The following is a 27,316-nucleotide window of genomic DNA, read 5'->3' on the forward strand; positions in this document are numbered from 1 at the left end:
AAGATTTGGTGGATGCATTTCTTATCTTAAAAATATATTTGAAGTTCTGGATTGATCAAGGGCTTTCAAAGCAGTCTGAAAATGTAATAATAATACAAAATAAATTACATTTAAAATAATTGATTGAAATAAATAAATAAATAAATAAATAAATATTTTTTCTTAATAAAACATGATTATAATAAATGACTAAAACTTAAAATTGAAATAAATGAAATAAAAAGGCAGTGTAAAAATGTAATAAATAAATTAAATTCAGTTAAAATAATTGATTTAAATAAATAAATAATAATAAATACATATTTTTGATGTAAAATTGTAAAATGTAAAATATTTTGTACATATTCATGATTAAAATAAATGACTAAAACTTGATTTAAATAAATGGAAATAAAAAGAAATGCAATAAAACTGTAATAATAATAATAAATAAATATTTTCTTAATAAAACATGATTAAAATAAATGACTAAAACTTGATTTAAATAAATAAAATGAAGTGTAAAAATGTAAAAGTAAATAAATAAAATAAGATTAAAAATAAGTAACTAAAATAAAATAAATAATTAAATTTTATTTAAATAATACATTAATACATTTTATTAAATAATTTGACAAACAAAAAAATAATAAAATACATCTAAATTACATCTACAGTGTTATATAACAAATTTTTATAATACTTTTATATAATCCTGCCTCCATTTTAATTTATTAATTTATTATTTTATTTATTTACTTATTTAATATTATTTTTAATTGATGTTTAAATTATACTTATAAATTAGGTGTCATTATAAGAGTTTGATATAAATATCTTTTTTGTATTTTTTTTCCTTTTTTTCCCTATTTTTCATATATAAAAGTGTTTAATTATGTATGTATTGGATATTGTTCAATTATTTATTTATTTTTTACTTTATGTGTTGGTGGCTGGGTATTACCACAAAAGGAAGAGAAAGTAGGAAAAATAAGGAATAACTATTGGTAAAAAAAAAAAAAAAAGTCTTTAAAGGAAATGTTCATTTGTATAATTGTATTAAATGTGTTTGAATTGAAAGACAAAATAACGTATAAAATACGTACATCTACAGTGAGTAGAAGAACGCAGTGATGTAACAACCAATTGAAACAAAATATTTTTCACATTTATAATATTTTTAACTGTATTAATTGGGTCTTTATACATGAATATATATAAATATATTCCTTTTATATTGTAGAGTTCGCTACACGCACTGCTTTTGCGATGACACGTGACGTAGGGAAGGCATGACGGAAGTGACGACAGAGGCGCCTAAAGTTTAAATTTGCTTCAGTTGACGGCGAGGGACGTTTGTGTAAACTTGGTTAGTACATTAGTTTGGTGTTTGTTATAGATTTTGAATAATGTCGGAGCAACAGTGTGAAAAAGAGGGTAATAAAGTTCTGTGTCTTTGAGTTGTTTATAATGTGGCGGAGTTCGTTATTGTCTGACAGCCGCTTCTGTCGCGAGTAAACAACGCCTCGCTCGACGCCTCTCTGACGCGTTAATGTTCAGGATAATGTGGTTTATTAGCAGTTTCTTCTTTTTGAGCAGCAGGCATGACTGAAAACACTTTCCCGGTGTACAAGGTGGATGTTATCGTGCAGTTCTACCGAACCGAAGTTCTGACTGGACAGGAGGCGAAACATTTCACGAAGAATGACATTACTCCCAACCCAAAGGTACAAAATACATTACACTTTATTTTAAGGTGACGTTATTACAGTGTAATTACACAGATAAGCACTGAGTAATAAGTAACGTTACACCACTGTTAAAAATCTTGGGGTTGGAAATATTAATGTTTTTGAAAGTGTCTCTTCTGCTCATCAAGGCTGCATTTATTTGATCAAAAATACTGTAAAATTGTGAAATATTTTTTACAATGTAAAACAGCTGTTTTCTATGTGAATATATAGTAAAATGTAATTTATTCCTGTGATCAAAGCTGAATTTTCAGCATCATTACTCCAGTCGTCAGTGTCACGTGATCATTCAGAAATCATTCTAATATGATGATTTGCTGCTCAAGAAACATTTATGATTATTATCAATGTTGAAAACAGCTGTTCTGCATTATAAATCTCTTTGCTGTCACTTTTGATCAACTTAATGGATCCTTGCTGTGAATAAAAGTAATTTATTTAAAGAAAAAAAGACTTTATAGCTTCTGTTGTAAATGCATTACTGGTAGTGATCGACCGATATTGATTTTTTTTTTTTTTTAGTACCGATAATTTGTGCTTTATGTGCCCGATAACCGATATGCAGAACTGATACTTATTTACTGTTATACTTCTGTTTGTGACACGATTACAACACCACTGAACTGAACAAACCATTTTATTTATAACAATCACTCCCTCCAAAACAAATCTTATTTATACACTAATAAATAGAGGGATCTGAAAGTGCCAAAAATAATAAAAGTGCACTGTTACTAAACTGTTTTTGTTGAAAACTATACAAAAAATAATTTTATTTATAAAAAGCATCAGCAGCAACACTAATGTTAACAATAAGCAAAATAAATGTACGTCTGTTTTCAAATGGAGGAAAATAAATTAAAGACAGGAGTCATATATGAACTTTGCAGAAATGTAATTAAACTACAGTTTTAGTAGATTTATAAGCTGTTTAATAAGCTAAAGAGTGAAAAATAATTCACTGGATAATGTTAAATAACTGAATAATCTCTGGAATATAATAAAAAAACATATTTTATTGCATTTCTCAACTGGTATGTTATATCAGAATTATTAATGTTTTTGTCGTTCTAGATTATGAAATATCTGCTGACAAAGCGCTGTTTATCTATGCATTTACACAGAACTATACTCAAACTGTGATCGCTCGCGGAGATAATAAATAATTAATTTCCATAGAGTTGTTTACTTGTGGATGTTTATTAGCGAATTAATGGTTATATAGTAAATGTTTATATAATTACGGTGTTTTAAACAACTGAATCTTGTTAAAAGTTACATGCGGTGGCCAAACATCAACCCGCTGAGTGAACAGCAAAATGCAGACGACTTCACGAGACTAATGATGAGCAGACAACAGAGAGAGAATTAAATTCAGCGCTTTTATTTCCAACATGTGCTCATTCATGGCTGTATTTAATTCATGCAAAGTTGACGGATTATCTTACGTGATAAACTAGCTACACTTAAGGCATTTATGTAACACATCTAATTTGTGCATTAATGGCTGTTATGTTAAAGGATTAGTTCACTTTTAAATAAACTTTTCCTGATAATTTACTCACCCCCATGTCATCCAAGATGTTCATGTCTTTCTTTCTTCAGTAGAAAAGAAATTAAAGTTTTTGATGAAAACATTTCAGGATTTTTCTCCTTATAGTAGACTTGAATGGGCACCAAATGATTGAAGGTCAAAATTAGTTTCACTGCAGCTTCAAATTGTTCAAAACGATCCCAGATGAGAAATAAGGGTGTTATCTAGTGAAACCATCGCTCATTTTCTGGAAAAAAAAATGGAAAATTATATAAGTTTTAACCTTAAATGCTCATCTTGAACTAGCTCTCTTCTTCTTCTCCTCTATTAGAATTCCGGCAGTGTAGACACTGCTAAGCGTATTACTGCCCTCCACAGGCCAAAGTTTGAAATTGTTATATACTATTGAACTAGCATATTGCATATAAAAATTAGTTCAAACTTTGACCTGTGGAGGGCAGTAATACGCTTAGCAGTGTCTACACTGCCGGAATTCTAATAGAGGAGAAGAAGAAGAGAGCTAGTTCAAGATGAGCATTTAAGGTTAAAACTTATATAATTTTCCATTTTTTTTTTTTTCAGAAAATGAGCGATGGTTTCACTAGATACGGCCCTTATTTCTCATCTGGGATTGTGTTGAACAATTTGAAGCTGCAGTGAAACTAATTTTGACCTTCAACTGTTTGGTGCCCATTGAAGTCACTATAAGGAGAAAAATCCTGGAATGTTTTCATCAAAAACTTTAATTTCTTTTCGACTGAAGAAAGAAAGACATGAACATCTTGGATGACATGGGGGTGAGTAAATTATCAGGAAAAGTTTATTTAAAAGTGAACTAATCCTTTAAATAAAGTTAACTAATTACAGCAAAGCAGGTAAGTGTACTTTACCCGTGCATGCCGTTGTCTCGTCTCCCCTCAGATGCGCTGTAATGGCGATCCTGCGCGCAATTCTCAAAACACCCACAAGATGGTGGCGTTTATCTGTAAATCTGATATTACAAAACCGATATCCGATTATGGTAAAATGCTTAAATATCAGGGAAAATATCAGTAAATTGATATATCGGTCGATCTCTAATTACTGTCAAACATTTAAAATCTGTTTGATTTTCAGGCAGAAACCATTCAGAGAGTCTACATGAGAGTTTTGCAGCTTCTGTTTCGTTTCAGACCTGAGTGCCATTACACGGTGAGCGTAGCGTTTATTTGCATCAATGTTGTGTTTTCAGATCAAAACTGAGAGTTTTGTTGTTTAATTGGAAGTGCTCCTGTTTTTCCGCAGGTGCCGTTGTCTGAAAACGTTCAGTACCCCATGCTGTATGAGTGGGTTACTCCAATCATGAGCGTTTACATGCGCATGTGAGTGTTTTTACTGTGGTGTTGCAGTGTTTTATTCAGCATCTCTGAGTATGTATAAATGTTGTAAATGTATGTTTCTCTTAGGTGCCAGTTCTTGCCGCTTTGTCACGTGTATGATTTTTCCCTGAATGATTTGCTCAACCCCAGTAAGTAGCTTTTATTTTCTCTATCAGGTGACACACGCAGGGCTCAACAGTGAGAATTATTTCTGCTGCATCAGTCATCCTTTGTTTTTCTTACTCTGACAACATTTTCACTGGCTGTGCCGCAAAAGAATGAGGAATGAGTGGGTTTATTTTTAACAATGTTCTAGATTGTGTTAGAGGAGGGTTTTTTAAACATTACTCCAGATTGTTTTGTAAACCAGGCACAATTTAATGCAGGGTCCACAAAGAAACTTTTTAGGAAGATGGAGCTGTGCTTGCATTTCATCGGACAATTTCATAATGCTTTCTCTGTAAATAACTGTTTTATTTATTTATTTTTTTTATTAAGTGATTGCACATGAAATCAGGGTTGTTGTCGTTAATTAAAACCATTAAAACATTTCTGTGAATTGAAATAAAGCTGAAAAAATAAAATGTAAATATGAGTTGAAAAACTTAAACTAAACAGAAATTAGAAATGATGCAGGGGCATGTGAAATTAAAAATATGTGCATGGATAAATCTAGAGATGCACTGGTGTATCGGAAGATTTTTGCTCAATTTACAACCATCGGCATATGCGTGTATCTGCGTTATTCAGAGAAACCTCGCAGCTGAACATAATCTATGTATATGATGAAATGCATTTAAGTTTATTTTGTAGGGCTGGGTGAAAAATTGATTTCTCGATTTTTACAAACCAATATCGATTCTTAAATCCCAAGAATCGATTAGTCTGGTCTGTTTTCAGTTGATGAATGAGCAGAATATGTAGCTCCTCCCATCCAATAAATCACAATAATCTTTGTGCTTTGTTACTTTTGATATGAAGCAAAGTCTCAGATTTCAAATGACGTCCATCTTATTATGAGATTCAAAAAATAAATACCGTTTTGGCGCTGTTTAATGTGGCGTGACGGATCGCTTTAGCGCCTCAGTTAAAGAGAAGCATGTGATCATCCTCTCCTCTGCTTTAATACCAGTTACAGCGCGAAATAAACATGCATGAACATCTGAAGGTATGTTAAAATATACAGTACAATTTACTGAAATCCGTATCATGTCTCGTGTAATCGCTCAATCAGTGCTTCAACCTCGGAAAGACGTCAATAAAACAGCTTTAACGTCACATTTACCTCAGAAAAACCTATTCAGTGACCATAAACTCATTAATCAGCTGGAAAAGTGCTCTAGAAAGCATTCTGATAAATATAGATATGCACCGTTACATATTCATTATAATTTTTAATGTTCTTCAATATTTAATGCATGTTTGAATAAACAGTTATGACAGCCGCGATTAAAATGATTATTATTTAAAAGATGATTTTATATTTAAAAAAAAAACAAATTGGAGTAGAAATATGATTATGTAATTCTAAACTTTATTTATTATAAAACATAATTGAGTGTAATTTAAGTGTTTGTTTATAAATAAGTTAATTTAACCTTCAGTATTATTATAGTGGTACCAGCTGACTCTCATGTGTAGTTTACTGCATTAGTTGAGAGATTTTTTCCTCTAGAAAATTTGTCATGTGCTGTAATTGAAATACTACATCCAAAATAATCCAATGTGAATAGTAATTAAATTGAATCGTGAAAATTGTCAATACCCAGCCCTATTAAATTGTACTATTTAATAATTTTATGTATGGATAACATAATGCAATTAATGTAACATACTTTAATGTAATTATAGTCTTGTTTGGATTAAATTAGATATTTCTATCTTCTTAACACTATTATAAGGCCGTACAGAGTAAGTGCTTTTTTTGTGTACGAGTGCTTTCAGTTGTTCATATATTTTGTCATAAATTTAGAATGGTTTTGGTATGAAATTTTTGGTGAATCGTTATTTGTTCTTAAAATGTTCCTATGTACATTTCACACACAAATTTGTGTATACGCATACTTAGTGACCCAATAAGAATATAATAATAATTTTATACTGCATTTCATTTGATTATTTCATTACTTTATGCTACAGTAGGGAAATTACAATACTTTTGTCCTAATTTGTACACTTGCAAGAGATAAACCCTTGAGCTTTTATTTTTATTGAAAAGTTAACAGGTCTCATTATAAATCTAGTGAAATGCAGTAATCATCTTCCTTCAAAAATGTGTTGGAAATTATTCAAATGTGAAAATAATGCATAATTGGTGCCAAATGCATGTTAAACTAACATCACATGCAGAGATGGAGTTCACTACGTTCATTCGCTGTAGACTGAAACACTGAAAACACTGGATCACATGCTGAACGCTTGAGCAAAGTGCTGAAACATGCAGCGAGAACAGACTATATTCTTGTTTAATTAAATCACACTCTTTTGCGATTTGATAAGGGCACAAAGCCATATCATGCTTTCAGTTTTAGTTCGTTTGATAGATTCTTTGCCAAAGCAATAGCGCAAAACAGCATCAGGGAGCTTTTATGTTGTTATGAGAAGTTTTAAAATAACTTTGGTTCATTATGAAGTACAGATTAGTCTATAGTGGGCTGCCAGAGTCTAGGTAATTGAAGTTTTTGTTTTTAGTTGCAGGTGCAGCACAGGTGACCGTTCTGTCAGCTGACCTGAAACACACTCTCACACTGACCCTGCGCAGCAGACACTTCTCACTGTTGTGCCCTCACACTGTCTCACTTTTGTTGCATACATTTTAAAGCGGATATGAAAAAGTCACGCTGAGCTGATTTATTTATTTATTTATTTATTTATTTTTTAATTAATTTTTTTTTTTTTTGACAGAGGTGAAGCGAACAATCACTATTCTGAGCGCAATCCAAAATTTCCTACACTTCAGAAAGCAGAGGCTGGAAATGGCTGCTGCCCACCAGCAAAGTTTTGTAAGTTTTGCTGTTTTTGTAATATCTGGCCGTGGATCAAGGTGTTTTAGGCAGGTCTGGATCAGTGTTCTGTTAGACAGAATAAATCTCTTTATGAGACTGAGTTTGTAACGTATACATGCACAAATGGATGCATCACACACTAAAGGAAAACATTAAAAAGCTATTTTTTTTAACAGCGGTCTGATATGGACAGACTTCAGGCATACACAAGAGAAATAAAGGAAGCTGAGAAGAAGATTGAGAAACTGACGTAAGTGCAGTGTTTGACTTGACTTTTTTTTTTTTTTTTTTTTTTAAATGTCTATTTAATAAAAAAGATGCTTATTTATTAGGGCTGGTTATCAATTTAGATGTCCCAATTCGATTCTGATTCACAAGGTCTCAATTTGATCTTGAGTTTCGATTTAAATAATGAATTCAATTATTAAATTTTCACTGGCCCCACCACAAAAAGTAATGAATAAAATAGTTATTGTTTTTGCCATGTCATGTTTGACCCATGAATCCTTGTATTGTAATAAATAAGGTTGACACCCAATATTTTAGATACCAGTGAAATATAGCAATTCTCAGTTACAATATAGATACCACAGCTAAAACTACTATATAAATTTATTAAAGACAAGTAAACAGTCATTAATAAAATGAATATAATTAAACAACAAGCAATAGAACAAAGATGCAAATGAAATAATCAGTGCTTTTCAGGTTTTTCATGTTGGTCTAACAGTAGTTTTCAGGTACAGAAACTGAATAAATTAATCAAATGTAAAATAGTGATTTTTCTGTCTTTTGTAGTTTGATTAACATTAAAACACAGACAGCAGCAGGAATATTAGGCTTCTGTCACTTTAAGACTAGTGCACGGATCCAATAATGATGCACATGCGTTCTTTCTCTATTGCTTACCGTAACCGATTATGTTCACCTAGATACTAGCAAATGCAGGCGTTTTGAGAAGTTTGAGTGCATTTGTCTGTTTAGGCTCAAGGAGAGGTGAAAGAGAATTAATTTTATTATTTTCACGCTGTCTGAGACATGCAGGTGTGTGCGCACAAAAGGTCTCACACAGTGTGCGCGAGTTCTCTTTCTCTTTGCATCCGGCATGTTTAGCACTGAATGAATGACTCTGTTCTCGCTGTAACATGGCGCAAGGTAAATAAGGGGATGACATCTAGTGGAGAAGACTAGTAATAAGATTAGCTGTCATGTTCAATGTTTGCGGAAATAAATACGGAAAAAAATCGATTCGTGGCTTTTGATAATCTAATTAACCACATTTTAAAAAACGATTTTTTTTGGCCAGCCCTATTATGAACGTATCCTATCCTCTCTTCACAGTACCATACCTCCAGAGCAGCAAGCGGAGGCTAAAGAGCTGGCGGCCGCTCTGGCAGAGTTGACAACTAACACACAGCATGAATATCAGGATGTGGTGAGATGTCAATGATTTTAAAATGCCTTACAGAAATGTGTACACGATGTTTGCAGTTTACAAATAAAATATCACCTAAGGGTGTTTTAACACATGGCTCGTTTGGAGCGTTTGTTTCAGAACCTGCTGCGTTTTCTCATTTAGTTCAGTTCCTTAGGCATATATGAACATGGCAATTGCACTCGGATCCGCAGCAATAAAATCAGTCTGAGATCACTTGAATGAACTCATGTGATTTGTATGAACAAATTTTGTTCCGTTTATAAATGTTCCATTAAATTTTATTCACCGTTTCGGAGCAAAACAAATGATCCGCAGGACTGAAAACACCCTGAATTTAGTTTGTGTTGTGTAAGTGAATTATGAATCTTACAATTCTGACCAAGTTCACCACAAACATGATGCTTTAAAACTGGTATCACGTGGCCAAGTGTTTTTCATGCTGATCTTGCATGCTTTTTTTCTTGTCAGAATCTTTTTCTTTTTTTTAAACTTTGAATGTTTTCTCTTTAGAATGCTATGAATGAAAAGGTTGCACAGTGCAAGACGGAAATTGCTGAGATATCACAGAAACTGGTATGTATCAGATCATTTATCAGACTTTAATTTGTATGAGGGTTAAAGTTGCAATGTAAGTTTAGAGAGGGGAAATGAATCTACATATAAAATAATGGTCACAAATTATTGTTCACTTTCTAAATTATAAATGTATAGCATCTACTGATAATTATATACAAATAAATCATTTTTAACCAGTGCAGATATGTTAGAAATAATGCATAGAGAGAGAGAGAGAGAGAGAGAGAGTGTGTGTGAGGAATTGGATGCAAGTAGAAATATATATATATATATATATATATATATATATATATATATATATATATATATATATATATATATATATATATATATATATCTGAATGATACTAAAATAAAACGGATGAAAAGTTTTGTATTTTTATTTATATTACTTTTTTTAATTACCCCTACAGACTCAAAGGAAACTGGATGTGGCGACACTGAAGGACGAGATATCCAAGCTCAAGTCACAGATTGTGGAGTCGCCTGAAGAGCTAAAAAATGAGATGGAAAAGATGAAAGAGAACGTGAAGAGCATTAAGTTGTCAAAAGTATGTATGTTCCACACCTTAGGTTATGTGAAAATGTGCTTGCGACAAGATACAAGTGTTTTAAACAGATATTTGTTCTCTCACTGATTATTGGTAGTAGATTTACGGCCTGCTGTTTCCCCGTGTGTCTGTGTGTCCGTGACAGGAGCTGGCCGATGAACGGTTGGTGGAGCTCCAGATGCTGGTCCAGTGTGCAAGTCAGGTGGAGACAGAAATCCAGGTCCTGCTCAAACAGCTGCAGGACTTACAGAGTAGCATGTGCAAGACCAACCAGCAAAAAGAGGAGGTAAAGCTCAGAGACGCGTCACGTTTGCAAGGGGTTTTGACTTTTGATTGGAGCAAACTGTTATGGAAAGCTTAAGTTATAAATTCTGTAATACTCTGCGTTACAGAGGAAATTCCGTTTTTATGAATGGATTCCGTCCGTGTTTTCATCATTGCCAGTTAACCAATGATGAGAGTTTGTTGACCAAACACTAGAAAACCTTTTTAATGATTTCACATCTAAGTGACATACTTAAAATTAATGGCATTTAAATCAACAAAAAAACAAGATATAAACAAGTACATGGTCCCATTTGATAGAAAACCTTTCAAATTTTGAAGAGAATTTTTTTGATCATGTTTAGAGGTTCTTCTGTGACATCACTGCTGAGAAAAACTCTGAAAAATTGATTCAATTTATTGATTTATTGATGATTGACATGATGAATATTAGAAAGTGTGTGTAATATAAATATATATATATATATATATATATATATAAGCTCATAAAATCAGGTTTGGACTTGTGCACAATCATGTCAGCTGCATCTGAGCCAAATTTTGTGTTGATATCTCAAAGCTATCAAAAGTTAAGGCATTTGAAACCATGGTAGCTTCAATCACCTCTCCAAACAAGTGAGTGTTTTATTGAACATAAGAAAGAACTACTTACATGTGTAAACGCCACAATAAAGCATATATAAATAAAATATTTAAAATTACAGCCTTAATGGCTAAATAAGCATGTCTTGTCACTCTTGTTATATTGTGTTTGGGTTTGTTTGAATCAAGATAACCTGCTCTAAATAAACACCTGTAATTTACTATGGTATTTCGGGATGTCATATAGCAAAACGTAACACAAAAGCCTCATCTGTGTACTGTTGCGATGCAGCGATTTATTATTTTTATTTTTTACACAAATACTTGGTATAGTTTCGTCACAAACTGAAACAAATATGCTTTTTGTATTCTGCTAGTTGAGACCTTTTCAATGATATATAACAAAGATTATCAGATATTTATGATGCTTTTACAGACCACACTGCAAGTAAAGCAGCCATTTTTCACACTATAAAAACTGTCCTCTAATATTATAGCAAATTTAAAATAATTTATTTAGAGTTAGTCATATTCATTATATTCGCAATAGAGCGAAGCTTCTAAGCTTTAAAATGACACCTATTTTTTTGTTGATCAATCAAGAGGTCATGAATTTGTAGGACAACAACTTTTTTTGTTTGACTCTGGCGCCCCCTGTTGGGCCGTTAAAGCCTCAAAGAATTTACGATTGGTGTCATTAATGGATTAAAATAATTTTTTGAATTTGTTATTTGACCTTTTTGTAAATGATCATTCCTGCACAGGTCCAGAGATTAGCAGCCATGAATGAAGCCTTGCAGAAAGAGCTGAAGAGCCTGAGCACTGAAGAGGGCCAGATGAAGAGGGCGCTTGCCATGAAACTCGACAAGGAGTCGAAACAACAGATCCGTCGACAGAAGAAAAAAGAGGTGAAAGATCAGCAGGTCAAAAATATTTATGGGTAAGTGAAAAATCATCAATAACCTATGAGATTTTACCTTTTTCTGAAGGATGCTTTTGTATGACAGTGCATTAATTCATTTGATAATATACCTCCTGCGCTAAATATTAGAAGCTGTGCATGTCTTTATACATTCATCAGCAGTACATTTTAACTTTTTACCATATGACAGTATCATATCGTGATGTGAGTGTATCATTACACCCCTGCTACAAACAAAACACAGACAAGGATCATCGAGGAGCATCAGTTGGACTCTTCTGCTCTATTTCAGTGTTGAAAAGATTGAGACCACTCTGATTTTCTAATGTTTTATATTCAGGCAATATGACAAAATCCACCAGAAACGAGAGGAATTTGTGAAAATCATAGAAGAAAGCAATCGTGAAACTAAACAGTTCAGGGAGAAGATGCAGAAGCTCAGAGAAAAGTGCAGCCAGCGCACTCAAAAAGCCCAGGTGTGCTTCATCAACTCTTCTGAACTGTCTGTCTTTGGTTCAATTCGTTTGTTTGTTCTTGAGGCTGTTGTTTAACGTTAAGGCCGTGTTGTAATATCGATTCCTTGTCTTCCGCAGGAGATCTACGATCGTCTCCTCACAACTCTGGAGCAGTATAACAAGCGGATTGAAAGCATTGTGGTGGAGACCAATGCAGACACCTTAAAAATGAAATCGCACTTCTAGAATCTTTTCTTAGTCGTTTCATGTTCCTGCAGTTGTTGATTGTCTGTCATGTTTCATTGTACATGTCAATTTTTGTTAATGTTGTAGAATTGTATTTAAATGTTAGGTTACTTATGGTTCAAATGATCTTGTATAAAACGTGTTTATTGGAAACAGTTGGTTTGTTGCTGTAAATCAAAGTTTATAGTTATGCTAAAGGGTGATCCAGGGCCCTTTTCTACTACTGCACAACACCACTTGACCCCAGTTAAAGATGGCACTTCATAGTCAACCCAAAATCTAAGGCGAAAGATGGATGTAAGATGGGGTCAACTGGATTCTGAGGAGAGGAGTCTTGATCTGCAGTCAAATCTTTTTGTCAGCTTGTTTTCTTTCAGTTAGGACCGGTTTTGTTTATTTTTTGGAATGGATCGATTGTAGGTCTTATTTATCTGAGCTTATGTACCTCAGTTTTTGAGTGACAAAGGTGTTTTTTGTGGATAATTTTATCAGTTTTGCAATTTTTATTTTGTTTTTATTGATTACAAAATGGCACAAAGTCACACTTGTGGTGTTCCCGGTCAAAAATGAACAGCCTGCAGAGAAATAACTTATTAATAATTCACTTGTTACGCTTTTTTATTACCAAATATTGGATTCAATATTTTTGTCACTTGTTTTCTTTAAATTAGGACCGGTTTTGTATTTATTTTTGAAACTGAATGATCGTAGGCCTCACTGATCTGAGGATAAAGTTCATCTCTGTGCAAAAGAAAGCCTGTATTACTCAAAATAGTTTGTTTGTGTACATGAACGTGTGTGCACGGATGCACGAGTATGCATGCATCCACACATGCAGAGGTCCGAGGCCTTTATTTTTGCTCGCCCACATGTATATATGTGAACAGGAACATGATGAACTAAATGTTTCTGTGATTTTTCAACTCTCCCATTCATTTCCAATAGGCGGTAATTTTTGACCAATATCGGCTCAGATCAGTCAGTTTCAAAAAATACATACAAAACTTGTCCTAATTTAAAGAAATCAAGTTGACAAAAAGATTGAATCCAATATTTGCTGATAAAATGGCGTAACGAGTCATTTATAAGCTATTTTTGTAGGCCTGTCATTTTTGACCAGGAACACCACAAGTGAGATTTTGTGCCTTTTTGTATTAAATAAAAACCAAAATAAAAAAATTTAAAAACACATTTCATGTTTAAACATTAAAGCACACTAGTGTGATAAACAATGCAATTTTTTAAATATTTTTTGTAAAATTGACAAAATTGTCCACAAAAAACACTTTTTTTTTTTCACTCAAAAACTGAGGGGTCTACTCTCAGATAAATGAGGCCTATAATTAATCGGATGCAAAAAGAAATACAAAACCTGTCCTAAATGACAGGAAACAAGTTGACAAAAAGATTGAATCCAGTATTTGGTGATAATATAGCATAATGAGAGATTTAGAAGCAATTTTTTGTATACCACAAGTGTGACAAGGTAAAAAAGCTCCCCAAAAAACTATGAAAATTATTTTTTTTTAAAAAATTGAGAAGTAGTTATACCCTGTGTGAACAAAGTCATGAAGTTTCAGTCCAATGCGATAACATTAACTAGTATTTTCGAGAAAAAGAAAATCTTTTACTGGTCAAAATGACCTGAACACCACATGAGGGTTCAGCACGGTCACTTCCTGGTTGAACTGTTCATTCTGTACTCGCTGCTGTATATCGACACAAAACCATCAATGGTTGACTTTTTAATGTTGAATTCATATTTTAATGCAGTTATCACATTTACCTAATTTGCCAATAAACCAGTTTTATTAATTGCAATAAAGACAAAGCTAATGGGACCATTTAAAAAAAAAAAGCTGTCTGTAATTAAACACGCACATGCATTTTTTTCCTCAGCACTTCAAATGTATTTTTAATGTGATGACCACAAACATTATTTGTTCATCCTTCTGAGATTGACGCCATTGTAAAACTGAACGTTTAAAAATGTAGGAAATTTGACAGAAAACACTTATTTAAAAATAAAAAAGACAATAATTACCACTTTAACCAGCAGGTGGCGGCAGAGTAGCATTTATTTGCGCATATATTCAATAGTTTAGCTTGAATAATGAAAGCGAGACAGAAAGCGAGCGCCGCACTTTCCCTTTATAATCACTGAAGCTGTCAGTGCAGCTCAAGCTCAATGATTTCGGCAAAACAAACATTTTATTCAATGAATCTAACTAAAGTGTACAAAAAATATTTAATTTTTGACACGAAAGTGTGAAAACCGATGGTCAAATTGAATTTAGCTGAGGAGGAACAATGAGGTACTTCTTTATTTATTTATTTTTTATGCTGTCTTACATTTGAATAACTAAATTAATGCAATGCCTGATTATTTAAGTGATTATATTCTGATTTATTACACTATATTGATGCTCAGCACACCACCGAGTGACATTTCACCGGAAGTTTTCCAGCTGGCTTATATTATTGCGGAAGTTCTAAAGAACGCTCCGTGCAGCGGATGAATTGGTCATTAACAAATAATTGCGTTTGAAAAATCGCATTATTTCGTTATCACAGAAAAACAGCATTTTTTGGACTGTCAGATTAAGATAATAATAAAACTTATAAAATATAGATGTATTTTGAATCAGAATAGTTCATGATTATTCGCTAGTTTGCTTTGTTGGAATGCTTGTCACGAAGCATGCATGCATCTCTGAATGAAAATGGAAAATGCTTCATGTAAGGTTAGCTTTTGGAATAAAAGATATATACATGTCTGGAGATTTGCCTTTTACCCTGCAGCGGCTGTCGCGAGGCGAACGCGCCGCACTCTGAGCTCTTTCAGAAGCGACGCGGAGAAAATGTGCGCGTGTGAAAACAACCTCCTTCGAGCCGGAGTCGAACCAGCGACCTAAGGATTGCCGCCATTCCCACTACAGTCCTCCGCTCTACCAACTGAGCTATCGAAGGCACACTGCCAGGAACACGGACCACAAGCTATCAGGTTCTTATAGTTCTGTCAAATCTTAAACAGATTCTTAAATTTGTAATCCCCACACCTGGCACACTGGTGATTGACTTTCGCAAGGTTAAATCCAGCCTCATCCACATATATAAATTCATGTTGAATTTCTGCAGCATCCATTTACAAGACTCTCTGAAACACAGTAGGATGCTATTCAATATCTATTGCACAGTATTTTTTTGTGCCAGAACATTATGAGCAGTGCACAATACCACACCATAGTAAGATGAACAATAATACCTCCACATACTCATTGTTTCACTCTCTCTGAATTTCTGTCAAATGGTACCCGATACAGTTGCTTCATGTATATTTGATTTTTCTTGAGGATTCGACCTAATGTTGACAGAGAGACTCATTGGATGTCATTGAAAATATGGTCATTGATGATATTGGCTTGGATTTCTCGCAGCCTGATACAATTATTGGTCAAAACCATGTTCACAATGGCGCCCCCTTGTGCACGAGTGAACATAGGGCCCCTTCCTCCTTGGTGTCCTCAACCCTCAATCCTATGTAAAAAAAAATATATACAGTACAGTCCAAAAGTTTGGAACCACTAAGATTTTTAATGTTTTTAAAAGAAGTTTCGTCTGCTCACCAAGGCTACATTTATTTAATTAAAAATACAGTAAAAAACTGTAATATTGTGAAATATTATTACAATTTAAAATAACTGTGTACTATTTAAATATATTTGACAAAGTAATTTATTCCTGTGATCAAAGCTGAATTTTCAGCATCATTACTCCAGTCTTCAGTGTCACATGATCCTTCAGAAATCATTCTAATATGCTGATCTGCTGCTCAAGAAACATTTATGATTATTTTCAATGTTGAAAACAGTTGTGTACTTTTTTTTTTTAGGATTCCTTGATGAATAGAAAGTTCAAAAGAACAGCATTTATCTGAAATACAAAGCTTCTGTAGCATTATACACTACCGTTCAAAAGTTTGGGGTCAGTAAGAATTTTTATTTTTATTTTTTTGAAAAGAAATTAAAGAAATGAATACTTTTATTCAGCAAGGATGCATTAAATCAATCAAAAGTGGCAGTAAAGACATTTATAATGTTACAAAAGATTAGATTTCAGATAAACACTGTCCTTTTGAACTTTCTATTCATCAAATAATCCTGAAAAAAAATATTGTACACAAATATGTTGTACAATTGTACACATTAAATGTTTCTTGAGCAGCAAATCAGCATATTAGAATGATTTCTGAAGGATCATGTGACACTGAAGACTGGAGTAATGATGCTGAAAATTCAGCTTTGCATCACAGGAATAAATTACTTTGTGAAATATATTCAAATAGAACAGTTATTTTAAATTGTAATAATATTTCACAATATTACTGTTTTTTTACTGTATTTTTAATTAAATAAATGTAGCCTTGGTGAGCAGACGAAACTTCTTTTAAAAACATTAAAAAATCTTAGTGGTTCCAAACTTTTGGACTGTACTGTGTATATATATATATATATATATATATATATATATATATATATACAAATACACATGCAGCCTACTGTCAAATGTCACAGTAAACAATATTGATGATAAGTACAGCAAGCTTCAGTTTCAATGTACTATGTGGTTAGCTTACCTGTTTTCTCGACAAAATGTCCGAATTACTGACACAACAGTATTTCTGCTGAGATTTGTTTGAACTCTTTGTCCAACTTCCATCAGTGTCAGTCCATGGTTGATAACAAAGTGTTTCACGGATTTCTTGTGTCAAATTTGGTCTTCGTCTTCTTTGTTCAGGTTCTATCAACTCTTCAAGTCCTTCTCTATCTCTTCCTCTACCTGGGCCTCCTCCTCTACCTCCTTCATCTCCTCTTTGAGCTCCCCCGTAATGCATCAATACATCAATTAGGTCAGGCCTTCTCCATGGCTTGAATGAGGCACATAGGGCTGGAGATTGTAAACCTTCCATGCCAAAAAAAAAAAAAAACTCCTCAATGGGTTTAAGGAAGGGACAGTATATCCATTTGGTCTTCTGCCGGGACGATTTTGTGCAGTCTGTCTAAAATGTGAATATGTGGTCAGGTTGTAAGGGCCTAAGTTGGCATGCTGGTGAAGGACCACATTCTGCGTGATTGCAACATATATTGTGATGTTACAGTTTTTTTACAGACGCTACACTGCAAAAAATGTTGTTCTTACTTAGAGTTTTTGTCTTGTTTCTAGTCAAAATATCTTAAAGTTCTTAAATCAAGAAGCATTTTCTTGACAAGTAAAAATTATTTTCTTGTTTTCAAGAAAAATAAGTCAAAATTAAGCACGTTTTTCCTTAAAACAAGCAAAATAATCTTATTTCAAACCAAGAATAAGCTATATAATCTTAAGATTATTTTGCTTACCCCATTGGCAGATTATTTTGCTTGTTTTAAGGAAAAACATGCTTAATTTTGACTTATTTTTCCTGAAAACAAGAAAATAATTTGTACTTGTCAAGAAAATGCTTCTTGATTTAAGACTAGACTAGAAACAAGACAAAAACTCTCAGTAAGAACAGCATTTTTTGCAGTGTGAGAAGGTCGTACAGTATTTGGGGCCATAGACACAGTGTCTGATGAAGTATTATTAGGCTACATCCATGGATATTGTAGTCTAATTGGTTCATGCTCCACGCTATATTGGTGACAATGAATCTCGTTATCCTGAAACTTTCATGATTTACAGTAAACATGGAAGATTATTTATCTGTTTCCATATGCATTAAGAGTAATGCAACAGTTACTTATCATTTTGAGCAGTTGTATCAATTGATAGTTAGATCATTGTAAGGAAATGAATAGACACTCATTTGAAATGTAATGTATGAATTGCCTTTTGAAATAGTAGTACTTTGATGTTAAGTTGTGTCATATTGAACAGGTGATTTTTGTTGAATGAACGAATGATCTAAGTTTTATGTGTATTGTATCCAAGCAATTGAGAAAAGGGTTAGAGTTTTGAAAAATGTGCATTTTGATCATTGGTTGTGAGTTTTGTGTCTAGAGTTGTGAAAAATGCCATCAAGGTTCTGAAAATAGTAGCAAAGTGATTGTAAAAAACTGTATTGTTTTGAACATAAGTTTAACAGTTTTGAAAACAGTATGTAAGCATGTGCAAACTGGCCTGTAAGTACAGAGTTTAGGCAGTTGTTGTGTCTGAGTGAGAAAAGAATTCATGAAATTTGAGAGATGTAGTCACTGAATGCATTTTGTGCCAAAGCAATGATAATTGCTCCTCAGTTTAGCCCACATAGACTTCTGTTGTGCTCACTGTGTGAAGAGTTTTGCAAAAGTGACCTAAGTATTGAGAAATGCGTCCTAGCGTCTGTAAAAAACTGTAACACCACGTTGTCCCGGGATATTCAAAATAGCTCTGAGGCCAATGATGTTTCTCCCTCTTCCTCTTACTGCAACATTGCCTCCATTTTGTTGAAGACACATAAACTCACCTTTTTCCTTTTTATAATACTTGCACCTAAGTGTCTGCACACCTGACGGCTGTGTTTGATCAGTTGGTTTATAGGGGTGGTATTTTAGACAACAGTGTCTTGACAAAGTGACATTATGTTAGATTTCTGTGTCTAATGTTGAGAAGTGTGTTTAGTGTTGTGCAAAACAACGTGTGAAGTGTTTTGCAAAAAGTGTGCTTATAGTTGTGCAGATCTGGGCTAAGGTTTTGCTCCTTGAGTGTAATGTTTCAGTAACTGTGTGTTATTTTTAAGTTTAGTGTGTAAGCAATCGTAAAAAACTGTAATACATAAGTATTTTTATGTTTTAGTGCTATAAATATGTAGAACCTTTACGTAAAAATACAAACGTACTCTCATGAGATCACATTGGATTTTGGGAACCAAAGAAGTTTTGGATACCAGACAAAACAGATATCTTTTGGTGGGGTCTGGTAAAGAGATCCAGTATTCCTGCAATGGAGATCCGATTGAATGTCATTCTGGTGTACCCAACAGCTATTGCAATGATAAGATGATACTAGAATTTGAATGCGGAGGACATAACCTAATTTACTGAATGATAGATTTGAACTAGGTTCAAACTACGCTTGAGAATTCAGAAGATTCTCAGGGTTTTACTGAGATTTATTTTATGCAAGGGTGTCCATTTAAAATTAAGATTTTTATCTAAAAACCTCCTGTACAGGAATAAAGTGGTCATTGTTCCTGGGTAATGAGCTCTTCTGTTGGTGTGGGGCAGAGGTGAAAGGTCAGCAATGGCTCAAAGGATGTAGGTTTTCAAGGCAAGTAAACAAATGTGTGTTCGCAAATCATCGGTCTTCATTTACAGAAAGTACTAATTACTTTAAAAGATGTTTCTCACATGAAATCCAATTGGCTTTAAAAATTGCATGAACAGAATCAAACACCTTTAGCCTCCTGATTCAAAAACAAAAGACATTCAGAGGAAAATGTTTGGCTGTTAGTTTTCTTTCCTGTGTCATCAATAAAAATGTTGAAAACCACTAGGCTAAAACTTGTGTTTTGTTGTAATGTTTGTTTTTCCAGAAGAGCTCATGGTGAGAGAGGCGAGTTTAGCCATACAAGACCTCAAAGTTGCACCACATGTGGCTCTAGGGTCTACAAGCTGGAATTCAACCCACGTCTGTGGATGCAATTATCAGCAAACGAGGCTTTCTAATGAAGGCTTTTAATGAAACACTCATACCTAAATGTGCATAACACATCTGTGGTGTAAGAGTCCTGGGTAGAGTTTCCCAAAAGCATCGTAAGCCTAAGTTGATCGTGGCTTACGATGCTTTTGGGAAACGCAGCCCTGGACTGAATAACAATAGATATAATGGTGAGACATTTTTATATATAATTGGTCATGCAAGAGCAAATATTTTATAGTTCATCTATAATATTAACCTAAATAAATGTGATTTTTATTTTTCGGAACACTAAGACTGTTCAAGGTTAGAAAAAATAATAATATGATTTCTGTGTACAGTAATTAAACTAATAATAATTAAACTAAAGCCAAATGTGTGGCCATAGTGAAGTGAATTTATGTTTTTAATGACCTTAAAAATAATTTATAAAAAAGGATTATTTTTAAATGCTTAAAATCTCTTATGCAGATAAATAAATTGTGCCTTCATGTGAATTTCTTTGCAAAAATATTTTGTGTGTGTGTGTGTGTGTGTGTTTGTGTGAATGGGCTGAATAGTAAAGGAGAAGCAGCCAAAAAGGGTTCAGCATGGAAACTCCTTCAGTGTTGTTTAAAAAGCATCCCAGGATGCACCTCGTGAAGCTGTTTGAGAGAATGACTGGACTGTGCAGAGCTGGAATCTAGACAGAGCTGCTACTTTGAAAAAGCTGAAATATAATATGCATTTCTATTCGTTATTATCATCATCATTATCATAACTATTATTCTATAATGTGTAAATTATAATGAAGCAGGTTTTTCCAATTTTTTTGACCAGTGTAGATTTAAATTATTATTCTGGTTAAGCTAATTGACCCTCCCCTTAGTTACTGTTGCTACGTCCGACAAGCCATGCCGATCTTTCGCCACACATCCTGTCAACAGACAAGACAGAGCAGGTTACATTTGATATGAAACAAAGCCTCAAATTTAAAATTTTGTCATTCTTAAAGAAATGTAAACAATAAATACCGTTTTGTGGCTCTTTAATGTGTCGTGACAGATTGCTGTAGCATCAGCTCAAGAGGCTCGTGAACCGATCATCTCTCCCTCATTTATAGCATCAAATAAACATGAATGAACATGAGAAGGAATGTTGTTTCAATCGCAGAAAGACGTCAATACACACCATTTTTCAAGTTGAAGTCCACCAACGTTAATCTGCTAACTTCTGCCTGCTTTGTCAGACAAAACGGCGGATCCGGCGTTATGACTGGTTAGATCGCCTGTCAATCAAACTCCTGGCGAAGGGACATTTGTGTCATAATATTACCATAAAACTTAATTTTGACTCATCCCTAGTTTTTAAAAAGGCAAAAAGTATTGGTTATGGTGAGGCACTTATAATGGAATTATTTTTGTAATGTAGAAAATGTTATAAAATCACTTCCATTCCTTCCTTTGTTAAAATGATTGTATTATTTGAGCTGTAAATTTGCTTGTCATTTTTATGTTGTCATGGCAACAAAGTTGTTAAATTGACTAAAACTTTACACAGAAAAGGTTTTAAAGGGTTAGTTCACCCAAAAATGAAAATTCTGAAATTCTGAAGATCTTCGTTCATTTTCGGAACACAAATTAAGATATTTTTGATAAAATCCGATGGCTCAGTGAGGCATTGACAGCAATAACACTCCCCTTTTCAATGCACAGAAAGTTACTTAAAAACATATTTAAAACAGTTCATGTGACTACAGTGGTTCAACTTTAATATTATAAAGTGACGAGAATACTTTTTGTGCGCCAAAAATAACAAAATAACGACTTTATTCCACAATATCTAGTGATGGGCGATTTCAAAACACTGCTTCATGAAGCTTTACGAATCTTTTGTTTCGATTCAGTCGTTCAGAGCGCCAAAATCCCATGATTTCAGTAAACGAGGCTTTGTTACGTCATAAATGTTTTGAAACTTCAATAGTTCACGTGACTTTGGCAGTCTGATACGTGCTCCGAACCACTGATTCGAAACAAAAGATTCATAAAGCTTCATGAAGCAGTGTTATTATCGCCCATAACCATGTTGAAAAGTCGTTATTTTGTTATTTTTGGTGCACAAAAAGTATTCTTGTTGAGTAATAATATTAAAGTTGAACCACTGTAGTCACATGAACTGTTTTAAATTGTTTTTAGTATGCATTGAAAAAGATAGAGGCCTCACTGAGCTATCGGATTTCATCAAAAATATCTTAATTTGTGTTCTGAAGATTAATTGACCGTCTTACGGGTGTGTAACGACATGAGGGTGAGTAATTAATGACAGAATTTTCATTTTTGGGTAAACTAACCCTTTAAGCTATTGTTAACATACTTAATGTCTATGTCTTAAACAGTGAATATTTTAACAACCAACACTTGATCATTTGTTTTGTGTGTGTGTGTGTGAGAGAGACTCAAATCCAAGTATTTTTTCCCGACTTTACATGTGAACCTTGGAATGGGATGAAAGGTGTGTTCTGTGAAGAACCAGACTACAGATGACGTCAGAGACGTGGTATAAAAGCAGAGGAGACACAGACACACTCAGAACCTCAGATCTGCTGCCCTCCTCAGACATGCTGTGGACTCTCTTGTTCAGCTGCAGCTTTTATCTGCACACTGCTCTGGTTTCTGCTCAAGGAATATCCAGAGGTAAGTTGACTTCTGCATTCACTTTGAGTGAAAAGTTATTGAAAGACTAACGCATTCGAACATACAGGGTTTACACATCTCTGAGCAATGAACTTCCATTACTGGGGTGAGCATAAAAGGTAACACTGTATTTTAGGGTCTTTTAACTAGTTGCTTATTAGCATGCATATTGCTAGAATATTGCCTATTTATTAGTACTTATTAAGCACATATTAATGCCTTATTCTGCATGACCTTATTCTACATTCTTAATACCTAAATTTAACAACTACCTCACAAACTATTAATAAGCAGTAAATTAGGAGTTTATTGAGTGAAAAATCATAGTTAATAGTTTATACAGTACAGTCCAAAAGTTTGGAACCACTAAGATTTTTAATGTTTTTAAAAGAAGTTTCGTCTGCTCACCAAGGCTACATTTATTTAATTAAAAATACAGTAAAAACAGTAATATTGTGAAATATTATTACAATTTAAAATAACTGTGTACTATTTAAATATATCTGACAAAGTAATTTATTCCTGTGATGCAAAGCTGAATTTTCAGCATCGTTACTCCAGTCTTCAGTGTCACATGATCCTTCAGAAATCATTCTAATATGCTGATCTGCTGCTCAAGAAACATTTAATGTGTACAATTGTACAACATATTTGTGTACAATATTTTTTTTCAGGATTATTTGATGAATAGAAAGTTCAAAAGAACAGTGTTTATCTGAAATCTAATCTTTTGTAACATTATAAATGTCTTTACTGCCACTTTTGATCGATTTAATGCATCCTTGCTGAATAAAAGTATTCATTTCTTTAATTTCTTTTCAAAAAAATAAAAATAACAATTCTTACTGACCCCAAACTTTTGAACGGTAGTGTATAATGCTACAGAAGCTTTGTATTTCAGATAAATGCTGTTCTTTTGAACTTTCTATTCATCAAGGAATCCTGAAAAAAAAAGTACACAACTGTTTTCAACATTGAAAATAATCATAAATGTTTCTTGAGCAGCAGATCAGCATATTAGAATGATTTCTGAAGGATCATGTGACACTGAAGACTGGAGTAACGATGCTGAAAATTCAGCTTTGCATCAAAGGGAATAAATTACTTTGTCAAATATATTTAAATAGTACACAGTTATTTTAAATTGTAATAATATTTCACAATATTACAGTTTTTTTACTGTATTTTTAATTAAATAAATGTAGCCTTGGTGAGCAGACAAAACTTCTTTTAAAAACATTAAAAATATTAGTGGTTCCAAACTTTTGGACTGTACTGTATATGTTCTCTATACTAAAGTGTTACCACATAAAATGCATATTTTTGTTATATGTTGTATATATTCAGAAATTTGAAAGTCTTTGTAGAGGAATATCTAAAGTACACTGCAAGATTATTTCAGAGATTATATTCATAACCATGTTGTACGGATTATATGTCCTGTTTGCTCCCTCATAAATTAATAACATTATTCTACAATTTTTACAAAGCTCTTAGAAGGGTTTATGCAAAGATACAGTTTGCCAATTGTAAGTGGCCCACCAGTCAAGATGAATAACTGATAAGTTGAGCTTATGGAATCCTGGAATGCATATGGAAAACAGTGATACCGCTAATGGAAAGAGCACACTTCCCTTCTGTTTGTCTGGACTGCCCTCTGGGGAGGGGAACCTCTGACAGAAGCTCCCTAATCCCACCTCTGGAGCTGAAAAAGAAATGGTCTCAGGTTGATCTGATCATTCTAGTGTTGCTGCTCTTAAAATCCAGCCTCATAAATCACAACTGCAACAGTTTATCTGCTTTCATAACAACATGTTCACTCTTGAGATTAATCAAAATGACTCATGATATTTGGATTACATGTTTTGGTCATGCTTAAACACAGTTAGGCAACAAACTTGGATTGGGCTTTGCTATTCACAAACACAGCATAAACACTCAAAATGTGTGTTTTCTGAGTGAGACACAGATGTAGTTCTTGGCAAATTACTGTAATGCAGTTCCTGACTGCTATAATGTCAGATGCTGAAAAATCATCCACAGGGCCTGCAGGAAAAGTCATTATATTTTGAGTGGGGCCTTACAAGCATTAATCATGAAACTGTCCTGTTGGTCTTATGTAGTTTACTGTTGATACGGTTTTAAAGGGAAAGAACACCCAAACGTGAATATTAACTTTTACACACCCTCATGTCATTCTAAACCTGTATGAAAGAAAGACATTTAACATATGAGCTCAAAAATTATAATAATAATATTCAACCATAAAAGTGTTTCATGCTATATTCTAAGCTATTAGATAGCTGTGTGTAAACAGAATGAAACTTAAAGGATTAGTTCACTTTCAAATGAAAATTACCCAAAGATTTACTCACCCTAAAGCCATCCTAGGTGTATATGACTTTCTTCTTTCTGATGAACATAACTGGAGTTATATTAATAAATATCCTGACACATCTGAGCTTTATAATGGCAGCGTTACCAAATGAGTATGAGCTGAAGAAAGTGTCTCCATCCACATCCATCCATCATAAACGTACTCCACACGGCTCTGGAGTGTGAATAAAGACCTTCTAAAGTGAAGCGATGCATTTGTGTAAAAATAAAACCACAAACATAAGTTATGAAGTAAAATATCCAGCTTCTGCCAGACCGCCTTCTGTATTCTATGTACGAAGAAAGTGTAAACTGGCGTTGTGTCAGTTAAGTTTTCAGGAAGTAGCATAACCTTTTTGAATTGCAAAAGTGGTAACGCTTTAGATTACAGCCCGGAAAGTACTGTGTAATTACAACAAATTTACAGCGTAACTTTCAATAATTATAGTGTAACTATACAGCAAGTATGTGTAAGTATAGGGGAACAATATGTAAAGTATTGGGAATAAAGGGGTAACAACCAGGAAAATAACAAATTATTTATATTGTAAATATTTTATAACTAAGGGGTACATATGACATTACGGGCCGTAAATTAAAGTGGAGCTTGTTACCCTCTTGTTTCATGTAGTTACAGGGTAAGTAATTAATAATTAATAAATAAATAAATAAATAAATAAATAAATAAAACGCAAACAGTCATATCACTTGGAAAACTTTTTGAAAAACTATTTGAAAAACAACTTATTTCAAAACAGATTTAAAGTTGCAACACTTCTTATTTGTTTCTCTTGCTTGGCTTCCTCCTCCTCTTGTTCTTTCCACTGAAGAATCTTAAGAGGGAATCCCATTTGCTATTCTGTATAGACCTTATTTACCAGAGAAACAAGCGCGCCGCCATCTTTATAAAATTGTCTTTGAACTTCCGCTTTGCGGTAGCTCTGTACATTTCTATGGCATCTTTGTCAAAGAATAATTAGTTGGTTAAGTGGATTTACTTGTTGTAGAGTTAATGAAAGTTATCATGAGCATTGTTATATTTAAAGCAGATGTCTTAACAAATGTCAGTAGACCCGGAGGATTTTAAAATGAGCAGTTCATTCATAAATGTAAGATCGCTGTGGAAATAGAAACCGGAAGTCAAAAGACAACGAGCGCAACGCTGAAAAGGGGCGGGGCTACATAAGGTCTATAGAGGGTATGCACGTGACGTCACCGTCGACCGTTAGGACTGCGGTTACGCACGCTGAGTGGAAAAAGACTGAGCGGCAGCATTGGTTTTCAGCGTGAATGTCGCGAAAAACACACAAAACACATTCAAAACGGGAAAGAGCTTTGCGGCTTACTGTACAAATAGATTTGACACAAACCCTGAGGTATATATTTAAAAACTAGAGAAAGCAACAGAAAAAGAAGCAAATGGATCACTGCAAGTCACAGAAACATCTGGACTTAAGGCAAAGAAACATGGATTTGCAGTTATCATTTTGTGTCGAATTGTTGGATTTTGAGGTAAAATCATAATTATATATTGTATTGTTATATATTATGTTGACGACTCATCAATTAAATATTTTCCATCTTATATTATTGGGTGTTTTTAAATAAACAACACTGTCAAAAACTATACTATAAAACTATATATGTTTTAGGGCTGGACAATATTATAATAATATAAAAGTGATTAAGAAGATTGAAACCTACCGATATTGTAGTTATATAACAGGCAGATTTGCTTTATGTATTTCCCCGGCGTCAAATCAGGCACATATAAATGTCAGGAAACACGACTCCTGGCTGCATGTCAATATCCATGGATTAGGTTTATTTCACAAGTTGTAAGAAACACTTTCGAGTCCAACCTTTAGGGTAATTCGTTAGTTTTACTCGCGTTTTCGCCGTTTCTCCTATTAATCCAGTTACGCAGCAGGTT

The 27,316-nt window shown here is 33.6% G+C and overlaps 2 protein-coding genes and 1 non-coding gene across 5 annotated transcripts in view; 2 read left to right on the forward strand and 1 right to left on the reverse strand.

Moving 5' to 3' along the window:
- The first annotated feature begins 1,222 nt into the window (after nucleotides 1-1,222).
- Nucleotides 1,223-13,873, forward strand: nuf2 (UF2 component of NDC80 kinetochore complex). Of its 2 annotated transcripts, none has more exons than XM_048172520.1 (14): nucleotides 1,223-1,348; nucleotides 1,579-1,706; nucleotides 4,381-4,455; nucleotides 4,549-4,625; nucleotides 4,710-4,771; nucleotides 7,527-7,624; nucleotides 7,804-7,877; nucleotides 8,969-9,062; nucleotides 9,576-9,638; nucleotides 10,055-10,192; nucleotides 10,338-10,478; nucleotides 11,824-11,999; nucleotides 12,322-12,457; nucleotides 12,575-13,873. In XM_048172520.1, the coding sequence occupies exons 2-14, from the start codon at nucleotides 1,584-1,586 to the stop codon at nucleotides 12,680-12,682; spliced, it is 1,365 nt and encodes a 454-aa protein (XP_048028477.1). In that variant the 5' UTR covers nucleotides 1,223-1,348; nucleotides 1,579-1,583; the 3' UTR covers nucleotides 12,683-13,873. The 2 variants fall into 2 exon arrangements, with proteins under 2 accessions (XP_048028477.1, XP_048028476.1); XM_048172519.1 differs by having other exon boundaries at nucleotides 1,330-1,416.
- Nucleotides 13,874-14,838: 965 nt separating this feature from the next.
- Nucleotides 14,839-27,316, forward strand: part of LOC125256702 (cartilage oligomeric matrix protein) — a 34,512-nt gene continuing 22,034 nt past the window's right edge. The window contains exons 1-2 of one of the 2 annotated variants that reach the window (XM_048172900.1): nucleotides 14,839-15,686; nucleotides 22,826-23,007. In XM_048172900.1, the coding sequence (XP_048028857.1) occupies nucleotides 22,854-23,007 (154 nt within the window). In that variant the 5' untranslated portion in view covers nucleotides 14,839-15,686; nucleotides 22,826-22,853. The remainder of the gene's footprint in view (nucleotides 15,687-22,825; nucleotides 23,008-27,316) is intronic. The other variant, XM_048172899.1, reaches the window with a different exon arrangement.
- trnay-gua lies at nucleotides 15,566-15,652 on the reverse strand. The gene is given in 2 exon segments: nucleotides 15,566-15,601; nucleotides 15,616-15,652. It is a non-coding gene; the product is annotated as a tRNA-Tyr (tRNA).

This window comes from Megalobrama amblycephala, linkage group LG21, assembly GCF_018812025.1.
Source record: "Megalobrama amblycephala isolate DHTTF-2021 linkage group LG21, ASM1881202v1, whole genome shotgun sequence".
NCBI lineage: Eukaryota > Metazoa > Chordata > Actinopteri > Cypriniformes > Xenocyprididae > Megalobrama > Megalobrama amblycephala.